The 10,971-nt window shown below is 41.4% G+C and overlaps 1 protein-coding gene across 1 annotated transcript; it reads left to right on the plus strand.

Annotated features, from left to right (window-relative positions):
* The first annotated feature begins 5,922 nt into the window (after positions 1–5,922).
* On the plus strand, positions 5,923–9,379 carry NEUROD6 (neuronal differentiation 6). The gene is made up of 2 exons (XM_027101316.1): positions 5,923–6,254; positions 7,539–9,379. The coding sequence occupies exon 2, from the start codon at positions 7,560–7,562 to the stop codon at positions 8,571–8,573; it is 1,014 nt and encodes a 337-aa protein (XP_026957117.1). The 5' UTR covers positions 5,923–6,254; positions 7,539–7,559; the 3' UTR covers positions 8,574–9,379.
* The last annotated feature ends 1,592 nt before the right edge of the window (positions 9,380–10,971 follow it).

Consider the following 10,971-nt stretch of genomic DNA (forward strand, 5'->3'; position numbering starts at 1 on the left):
ACCCTTGAGCAACACAGTTGGAATTGCATGGGTACACTTACAAATTTTTTCAGTAGTAAATATCATAGTACTACACCATCCACCGTTGACTGAATCCAAGGATGCGGAACCATGGATACGAAGGAATTGTGTGTGTGGAAGGTCACCTATAAGTTATACGTGGACTTTCGACTGTGAAGAGGGTTGGTACCTCTATCATCCAGCCCCAATTTATTCAAGGGTCAACTGTAAATGAGGCATTTAGCCTGGTGCTTGGCGGATTACATGTGAAAGAGTACTGTTCATTATCATCAGGACCAGAGGTTAAGGAACTTTCCCGCATCTAATCCACGACCATCCATCAGTAAGTTCTGCTGACTGTATCTCCAAAATATGTTTCCGGGCCTCCTCTCTCCATTTCCATTACCACCACTCTAATCCAGGCCACAGCCAGGCCCCTCTTGTTCTGTCCACTGTCATAGGCTTTGTAAATCTCTCCCTGTTTCTTCTTTTCTTCTCTCCAAAGCAGCCAGAATGATCCTTTCAAATCTTAAATTGCCTTAAACCCTCAATGTCTTCCTTTGAAATAAATTCCAAATACTTCACCAATACGCAATCTCATATGGTCTGATCCTTACTCTCCCTGTGCTCTGACCCTTCTGCTCCTCCCAGAACATTAGACATTTCACATGTACTCTTGCCTCTGTTGCTCTTCCTTCACAGCTCAGCACAAAAGATGACTCAGAAAAAGGTTCCCATGTGATCCAGTAGATCTTCCCATGATTCTCTGTAGCCATCAACACGTAAATTTCACATTTCTATGTTTACCTGTTCATTGCCTGCCCACCGTTTAGACTAAACTTCCCAACAATTTTGCCATGGCTGTTCTACACGCCACTGAATAGTCACCACTAACCCAGTGCCTGGAACATATATCTTCATTCAACGAGTATGTACTTATGGCCTTTCATGAGCAGGCACTAGAACTGCAGATTAATACACACGTTAAATAAGTAAATGTATTGTGTTAGCAAGGGATCATCTCTACTGAGAAAACCAAAACTGGTGGAAGGTTGATAGAGGGGGAGAGATGGAGGTAGGGGTACAGTATAAACTAGGGTGGTCAGAGGGGACCTCCCTGACAGGAGCATTTGAGCAGAGACGAAGAATGTGAGAATAAACCAGGGAAGGGGATTCCAAGTAGGACCAAGTGCAACTATCCTGAGGTAGGAGCGTGCCTGAGAGTGTGAGGAAGAGTCGAGGGCCAGTGTGGCTGGAGCTGAGTGAGTGAAGGGGAGAGTAGTAGAAGGTGAGATCAGGAAGCCTCGGGGCCTCTGTTAAGTTTAGGTTTTGACTGAGGGAGAGGGGAAGCCATTGAAGGTTTCCGAGCCTAGAGGAATACAATCTGATTCATGTTTTAACCAGATGCTCAGGATGCTGAGTTGAGGACTGTGTATGGAATGTACGGAGCCAAGAGTGAAAGCCCAGGTGCCATTTAGGCCAGGTGAGAGATGAAGGCAGTTTGGACCAGGGTAGGAGTAGTGGAATTGCCAGAAAGTGGTCAGATCCTGGATATAATTTTAAGATAGTACTGAGAGAATCTGCAGACATTTGTTTCTAGTGTGTGAAAAAGAGGAGTCAAGAATTACTCCAAAAGCGATATTCAGTAAACCTTTGTTGAATGGATGAATGAATGAATGAATGAATAAATGAATGACACATAGCTATTAAACAGCAGCAAGGTTAGTTGGTCATCAAAATTCTTGTTGTGATTCTCAACTTTTTAAGAAACTGAGAGAAAGCCTTTCTTTAGAAAAATGTACATATGTACATATATGCCAAATTTGTACAGAATTTTAGGCAGGTCCAGAACCTCTTAAAATCCATCCAGGAATCCCCTGTGTGAAGAGAGCCTGCATGTCATCATACAAGCAACTAATATAAAACTTGATTTTCAAGATGCAGTTTGCATAAACTTTTGCAAAAAAAAATCTCCTTATAAAGTACCCACTCCAATCTTACAAAATGGATTCATGTAACAGGAAAAAGACAAACTGCACTTCTGTTTTCTATGTTTATAAGTAACGATTACAACACTGGAATGTAGCAATAATTTTGAATTCAGCAGCATAAAAAATAGTAATCAGGGACAATAAATCATTCTTAATATTTGTAAAAGCCTAAAGGAAACTACATTTTCTTACAGTAAGATCACAAAAGTTAATAAAACACCATTTCTTTACTAATGGCTGGAAGTATAATAACTCAGTCCAATAATACTGGTTTTGTCATACTGGTAGAAGTTTTCACTGGCAGATTCAGGTGACCTTATTTGATAACAAATTAGAAAATGAATTTAATAAATGCGGTTTGGTGAGTAAAATAAAAAGTATGCTTCACGGAAGAAAAATGAGAAAGGTATTTCTGGAAAGGACTGCAGTGCTGTTTTGTGCAAAGACTAAAGTCAAAGACTGAATGTTGCAGCGTGTTGTGAGTGGCATAAACAACCATATATTTTTAAATTGCATAATAATAGTACAGTTCACTCTAGTCTTCACTCTGAAAGAAATCTAAAAAGCAATCCAAATGTTGCTTTATTTCCAGATTATCTGTTTAGTCTAAGTAATGCTAGTGTAATGCACATAAACAAAATAGTAAGACATCTAGTTTAAATTATATTTTTAAGCCCTCTAAAGTTTCAAGGGGAATAAGGTTGTGTTGTGTCTTGTCTTACAAGTTAAATACCTTTATTTAAACCCCAAGGGCTGTTTTCCAAAGTGGGATGCTCTGCCACAGCCACAAAACTCTTTCAAGGCAACGCGGATCACAGAGTTAAAACTCTAGGGATTAACACTGGGCTAGTTCACAGGCTTCCAGGCTGCCCTGAAGCATTTGTCTAAAAGCTTTAAAAAAAAAAAAAAAAAAAAAAAAAAGGCAATAGAGAAAATTGTCCGAAATCTATCTCAGGAAGTACCCTACTTCTGGGGAAAAAAACTCTGGTCCTGAGGTTTTGCTGCCTGATCCTGCCCAGGTCTACATTCTTCTGCCTTATACCCCTGGAGAGCTGAGAAAAATGCCTGTCATGTTCCAAACTGATCTCTTAAGTAATGAGGGGATTGTGAAAAAGAGAGTCAACAGAATTCCCATTTGCTAAGACACAGGTACCAACTGGATGACCTAAAAATAACAACACTTGAGTCTTAATTTAGACTTTACGCCTCTGTTGCCTTGCAACTGAGTCAAATTATACCTAAATTTTCTCTGGGTCATTTTTGTAAGTGAAATATGAACATTCACCCAGTGAAAGCAAGACAGAGGCAGGCAGATAGACATTGGGCAATTTTAAAAAATCTATTTAAAAATGTCATGGCCTCAGAAGCAAAGAGCATATCAGTTCAATTAATATTAAATTGAGTTATAGAGGTAAACTTTGGTGTGCAGTGATTGCCGTAAAAGGAGAAATGGTGATGATACACTCCCTTTACTCCGAGTATTTGTCTATAACTCACAACGTATTTCTGTTTGGAGTACTGGTGTTAACATGCTTTCTTAGCAGAGAGTAGAACAGCCGTTATGGTGTATGTTATGAATGCATATTAACAGCACAGACATTTGCATATCTGGAACTACAGTAGAAAATGCATAACGAAATTTCTTTTGAAAGACTATTGTACAAACACACTGAATCCTTGCTAAATCTTGACATAACAACTTTTTGTTTCCTCCCTTTAAAAAAAAAAAAACTAAGACATTCAAACAATAGATTAATACTCAGAAAACCTCAACACAGATTCTATACCCCACCTCGCCACATCACCACCACCACCAAAGGGTTTTATTTCGTGTTCAAAGGCAGAAATAGAACAGCCCCAAATGTTTTCATGGAAAAGCTGGTTCTCATTTGTCTGCACATCGCAAAGATAAAGTATAAAATCTATCCTTGGGATGAGCTACATCGGTGATAATTTTCTACTAATGTGTCACTTTATCTGTTCCTTGGATTTTGATTTTCATGTCTGTGATGCCTGTAATACAATGCAGCTTCTGGAGACTTTGCAAGTTTAAAATATGGTGCAATATGCAACATTCATGACAGGGCTGGCTGCTTCATGGCTTGTGACTCTGATACTTACTTACCCTCCTTTACATTTAAAAAGTAAACCATTCCTGAGAACAAACAAAATTCTGCACCTGGTCTTCCTATAGATATTCTCTGTGCTGATATAAAAATTGTGTGTAGTTTTTGAACCAAAAGCTATATGAAATACACTTAATGCACCCATTACCAGGACTATCCCCTTAAACAACAAATTTGAAACGCCTTTGGTGTGTCTGATTTTTTTAAAAACATGAGCTAGGCCAACCTACCCCCTATTTTAAGTTATGAGTTTATAGCCTTATTTTAAATTTGCATTTTTTTACCAGACCACTGAGAGAAAAAAAAATGACCCTCCTTTACTTAGCATGAGTCTTCTTTTTGCCAACTTCCCCATCTTTTCTCGAACAGTCCAGGCAAAGTCAGGTAACTTTGTGGGGAGACGGAAATGAGTGGGGTATGACAGGAGAAAAACTGCATTTAGCTCGAGTCCCCCGATGCCAATTTGGAACCAAAGTGCATTAAAGCAGCAGAATTTTAAACCTTTCAAAACTGGGATTTATAAGGGGAATGCTAACACAGATTCAACAGTTACAACTCTGCCAGGGATTACTTTAATACCAAAAGCATACTGTCTCACTTTATAGAAAGAGATTACTCAGTTGTCAAACAACAAAGGTTGTGTTTGTCTATTTTTAAACTTTTATTTTTTTTTAAAGCGCCCTTTTAACTTCAGTGACAGGCAATCCTGAAATAAAATATCCTTTTATTTCAGGGGTAGGGGGCTGGTGGTGGCAGGGGAGTAGAGAAAAGGAGAAGGCGAGGTTTGCCTCTGGCTTCATAGTTCGTTTTATCTATAAGGCTTTGCCAGCTTTGCTTAACTGTTTGTACCCTGCTTTTGTTAAGAAACCAAAAGGGAAAAGTGGAAGAAAAAGGTAAGTATGAAATAAATCTGACAGAGAAAAACAACTGGACACTGATACAGGGATGAGAAGATATTTTAAATGATTTTGATCTAGAGGGGGGAAAATGTGAGGGGATGATTTTCAGGAGAAAGAAAAAAATCTGAAAGCTCCAAAAAATAGGAAAGCTAACCTTTGACTAAAATACTCAGCAAAATGCTAGGGAAAGACAAAAACCTAAGTGATAATTTTTATGTTCATTGTATATGAAATGAAATGAGAAGGAACAGGCCAGTGAAGGCTGTAAAGAGAGGGACAATAAGAGAGTGAAGTTGTGACTTTGGGTAGAGGACATAAGAATGTAGTTTGAAATCTTTCACAGTGGACTTGCAGTTGTCTCTGCATTTTACACAGATATACAAAGAATCTCTCTGAAAAGTTGTTGAAAGATACCAGCAAGTGTAGAAAGGGGAGCATCTGAGGATGTCTTTCACAGACCCCAGATGGAGAAACTGTTCTTTTATTCCAAATTCTTAAGAAGCACAGAAGTCTTACATGTCAATAAGAGAACACACAGACACACACCCATAAGTTACATGCCATGAAAGGAAATAAGGAGACCTTTGTTGATCCCTGTTCGCTTACACAAATCTTAGTTTGGTTAAGCATCTCAAGACCATTTTCCTGATCTCAGCTCCTTTTTACGGCTTTCTTTCCCTGGGCACCCAGGTGCACAAATGGGATGGTGATCTTTACAAAACATCAACAACAACAATAACAAAAAACCTCTCGCTCACACAAAAGCCCACCTTGTAAATGAATGGAATATTAACGACTACCTAATAGTTGCACCGTTGGCAGGGCGAAACTGAACACTAACACAGCTATTTCTACAGATTGCCAGTGAAGCCGAAGCAGCTCGAGGAGAAACGCACCTACTGTATGTGAAAGGCTGGTGCAGATTTTTTTCCTATCAGTCTAACCTTCTGTGTTGATGCATGAATGCTGGTACCCACTTACAGGGATGCCAGATGATCAGTGCAGAATGAAGGTCCCAAGAGAGAGGATCACATGGTTCTCTCTGCCCTGTGACGTCACTAGCAGATGGCATGGGTACCAGCTCTGGCAGTTGGCATCAATGTCACTTTTTAGAGATCAATGAGATAGTGCAGATACACACAGATCTAGAGACTCCAGGAGACGATGCGACACTCAGCCTGAAAAGATGTGGAAGATCCAAAATGAAAACTGATTATTGAATGAAATTAAAACCTAAGGTAATATAAATAAAGATATACTTCAATTGATGCTGGCTTTGCATGCAAGTATTTAAAGATACAGTGTCACTGTCTTATAGTATTTATATGGTCTTTTGTCATCTATAACTTATCATATTTCATTCTTATGATGTAATTATCACATACTTTCACGGCTATTATGTAACTGCAAGTATGTAGACATTATTAAGAGTTTGCGTGTGTGTGTGTGTGTGTGTGTGTGTGTGTGTTGAGGGAGCTGGAGATTGTTAAATTAAAAAGTCTCTGTTTTAACATGCCTATTTGTTTGAAGACTTTAGATGAAAATACTTGCTGCTTTGCCAAACGAAAGCCAAAATTGCATTTGAAACACAAATTATTTTCCCGTTTCATTCGGGATTCTGAATACACGTGCACAATTGCAGTCAGAATCCTTGGACCGTTCCTGTCAGATATTAGCTAGAGGGAGACTTCTGTGGCTCGTAGAACAAAAACACTACGAGAGTGTTTTTTGTCAGATGATTTGAACAGCAGTAAACAGACAATTACACTGAGAAAAATTTAAAATAGAAAAGCAGTCTCAATATTTTTCTTGACTTAAAATAATGCCAGTGATTTTAAAAATTTATTTATAGAGTTTATCCCAAATTAGCCTAACCTCCCCCTCGCTTTTTTTGGTGAAGGTTGGGAAAAGAGTGCTCTCTTACATGTTTCGTTACGGATCAGAAAGAAAGCAGTTTTTAAATTGGCTCTGATTAATCTTTTCTTTAAATTTGTGTATTTCAACAGCCACTTACCTAAATTCACAGTTATATAATACAGCAAATAAAGTTAAGGCTTATTTTCTTTCTAAAAAATATATCTCCACAAATTTGTCAGCTAATGGAGAGGTAGCATTTTTTATTTTAAAAACTGGTGCCTCTTCTCATTTTGCACTCAGGGGAATTGAAATTAATGAAATTCTGCATTGCTATATCATGTTTTGCATTTGTTTGAATTTCACTGTCCTTTTCGTGTATTAAAAATCAGTTTAAAATCAAAGAGAAATGGAGGTGGTGGTGGTATTACAATAAATACTTCCTGTTTTATTTTCTTTTGATAATTTGGTATAAATTAATCCTATTGCATGTGTCATTGTTTTCTTTAATAATTACTAGGCTGCACAAACTCAAAAATTTTATTTAATGTAAAAATCAGTCTTTTTCTCATGTTTTTGTATTCTTATGATTAAGTCATTGAATATGCTTTAAGTGTATAAACTTTAAAAATGAAAACACTTTAAATATTGTGCTGGCATTTTTTCAGGTAATTTAAGATTAGAGAACCATGTTAACACTACCGTTTGATGAGTCAGTTGTAATGCCAGAATCCCAGATGTGCAGAAAGTTTTCTAGAGAATGCGAGGACCAGAAGCAAATTAAGAAACCAGAAAGCTTTTCCAAACAGATTGTCCTTCGAGGAAAGAGCATCAAAAGGGCCCCTGGAGAAGAGACTGAGAAAGAAGAAGAGGAGGAAGACAGGGAAGAGGAAGATGAAAATGGGTTGCCCAGAAGGAGGGGTCTTAGGAAAAAAAAGACGACCAAGCTCCGACTGGAGAGGGTCAAGTTCAGGAGACAGGAAGCTAACGCGCGCGAGAGGAACAGGATGCACGGCCTCAACGACGCCCTGGACAATTTAAGAAAAGTGGTCCCCTGTTATTCTAAAACCCAAAAACTGTCCAAAATAGAAACTTTACGACTGGCCAAAAACTACATCTGGGCACTTTCTGAAATTCTGAGAATCGGCAAGAGACCTGATCTGCTCACGTTCGTCCAAAACTTATGCAAAGGTCTTTCCCAGCCAACTACAAACTTGGTGGCAGGCTGCTTGCAGCTGAATGCCAGGAGTTTCCTGATGGGTCAGGGTGGGGAGGCGGCACACCACACAAGGTCACCCTACTCTACCTTCTACCCGCCCTACCACAGCCCTGAGCTCACCCCTCCCCCGGGGCATGGAACTCTTGATAATTCCAAGTCCATGAAACCCTACAATTATTGCAGTGCGTATGAATCCTTCTATGAAAGCACTTCCCCTGAGTGTGCCAGCCCTCAGTTTGAGGGTCCCTTAAGTCCTCCCCCAATTAACTATAATGGGATATTTTCCCTGAAGCAAGAAGAAACCTTGGACTATGGCAAAAATTACAATTACGGCATGCATTACTGTGCAGTGCCACCCAGGGGTCCCCTTGGGCAGGGTGCCATGTTCAGGTTGCCCACCGACAGCCACTTCCCTTACGACTTACATCTGCGCAGCCAATCTCTCACCATGCAAGATGAATTAAATGCAGTTTTTCATAATTAATGAGGAAAATGAAAATAAACAGTGGTCGTTCACCTCCCCCTTCTGATTAAGACAAAGCAGATGCTTGCGGGCTGAGTAATAGGCACAACTCTAGCTAAGGTGTTTACTAGTTTCTGGAGTGTGTTTCAACTATTGTGAGAATTTTCTATGTAATAATAAATCTCTTTTCCTATGAGAACTTCTTTTCCTTTCCTTTTGTCTGTAAAGCACTGTGATTCTGTTTCTACTGGAAGGTTATTTTTTTCATGTTTTATTTTCTTTTAAATTCACTTAATTTGTTTGAACAAGGTGTCTAAGAATATACTGTTGAATAAAGACGTGCACACAGCATAATTCAGTGTCTACTTCAGTTGTACAGTAATTATAAAAATGCATGTTATTAAAAATAAGATGAATAAAATGATGTGTTTATAATTATTAGGAATTTATATATAATGTATCTCTGAAAAATTGAACATTTTAAATATCGAGAATAACACTAAGCTGACAATGATATTGGAAGATGCATTTGAGGGTGTACAACAGTATAAAAAGCTATGCAACTTTCGTTTTATTAAGGACGAGTCTAAATGCATTCGATCGGGAACTATTCCTCTTCAAGGATTTGCAGGTGGGGCAACATGATATTTGGGTAGGTGGTGTCATAATTTTGGAATAATTATATCAATCCTAGAGAAAAAATTTTCAGCACTTGTTTTGTATTGTTCAGAAATTATCTGTACAGGTTTGTTTTCACAATGTATAATTGTGGTTTTCCACCCACATTTTTAAAGCAATTAAACATAGATATTTCCACTCGTAAAGGACATCTATTAGCTGTGATATTTTTGCATGATACTTATTATTTCCTGGTACACAGCTGGTTTCTGTCTCCAACACTCCCTCCTCCCCATTTCAGACATAGTTCTGGATTTCAAAACCAGGCGAGATAAAACAAATTTCTTAAACAAAATGGCCAAAGTGCTTACAAGAAATTTTTCTTTTTTTTTTTTTTTAAGTATCTTAAATGAAAGAAGAGGTGCCCATGAGGGTTAAACATCCTGGGGAAACAATGATAAATCCTGGTAACCTTCAGCTCGCGCCGAAATTCGGTGGCAAATTTCCAGCAAACACCAGAGTGGATGTTAAAACTGGAAGGTTTTACTCTGTGCCGTTTAAATAAGTCTGGCCGATTAGAGGCTAAATTCTGTGTGAGTATAAGTTTAAACCCTACTTGAATAGCGCAAAGGAGCTCACCCTCTTAAGCAGAACTGAGACTCTTCTAAGATAAAAATCAAGGTGGCAGTGACCTCACTCCAGGTGCCCTCGTGCGTAGGTTGCCTCCAGGGGGAAGATGGGGACAGCTGCGAAGGCTGGTGAGGCCAGTAGAAATGGGTCCACCGATGGCGGGACCGCGCAGTGCTGGGTGGGCCGAGGCAGGGGGTCCGCGCGCCACGGCTGCGCCCACGCTGCCCACTTGTGCGCCCCGCGGGCATCGACTGAGCGGGCGCAGGCCCGACGGCGCCTCGCGGCTGACGCGGGGAGGAGGTGGAGGCGGCTTCCCGTCGCCTGCAGTCATCCGGGCTCAGGGACACGGGCTGCACTGCCCGGGTCCCGCCCGCAGTGGGCGCCCTGGGTCCCGGGGGCCGCGGCTCTTGCTCCGGCCTTGCAGGCCGGTGAAGACACTTCACCGCGGGGGGAGCGGGCGCGCCCGGCAGACCCTGCCCCGAACCGGGGAGGAGGCGACCTCTTGGTGGCCAGGCCCCGAGGGGCGGGAAAGGGGTCGCCCCATCGCCCGTGCTATCTGCCACGATGGGGGACGCGCGGCGGCGGCAGCTTCAGTTTGCCCAAGTTCGGCTAAGAGCTGCCCGGTCCTGCCCCTCCGCGGCTGGCGGGGCTTCTTGAGCCGAGGCCGAGAGACTCAGCGTCCCCCGTCCCTCAGCTCCCCCTGCCTTAAGCGCCCGGCCCTATGGCGCGCGCCGCCGCCGCCCTCCGAGGGCCAAGGGTACCAGCAGCTGCTGGCGCGGTACTCGGTGGGTGACGGACGCGCCCTTCAAAGCGGGTGTGTTAACACCTGCCCGTTCACACCCCGCGAGGGCCGGGGAGAAGGAGTCGGGAAAGAGGAGGCAGTGTGCCCTCCAGGGATAGAGAGAAGTCTGCCTTAGGTAGAGAGCCGCCTGTCCCCTTTCTGTCGCCGACACGGGAGTGACTCGTGGTTGCTTCGTCGAATCCGCGCACAACACCTGCCCTCCCTGGGACTGTGTCCAGGATTGCCCGGCCTCGTTAAGGCCCCTCAGACGCTGAGAGTCAGATCTTTGCTCACCCTGTCTGAGCAAAGAGCACGAAAGTGAGGAAGCACCTGGAACTAGAAGAATCTGTTGTGTTTGGTTTAAAAAAAAAAAAAAGAAAGAAAGAAAAC

Source organism: Aethalodelphis obliquidens, unplaced genomic scaffold (genome assembly GCF_003676395.1).
Source record: "Aethalodelphis obliquidens isolate GAN/ISIS:26980383/991018 unplaced genomic scaffold, ASM367639v1 scaffold5, whole genome shotgun sequence".
In the NCBI taxonomy this organism is placed as follows: domain Eukaryota; kingdom Metazoa; phylum Chordata; class Mammalia; order Artiodactyla; family Delphinidae; genus Aethalodelphis; species Aethalodelphis obliquidens.

Bases quoted from the DNA above. Each gene is read 5' to 3' on its own strand.
- NEUROD6 (XM_027101316.1), top strand. From the start codon at position 7,560: ATGTTAACACTACCGTTTGATGAGTCAGTTGTAATGCCAGAATCCCAG.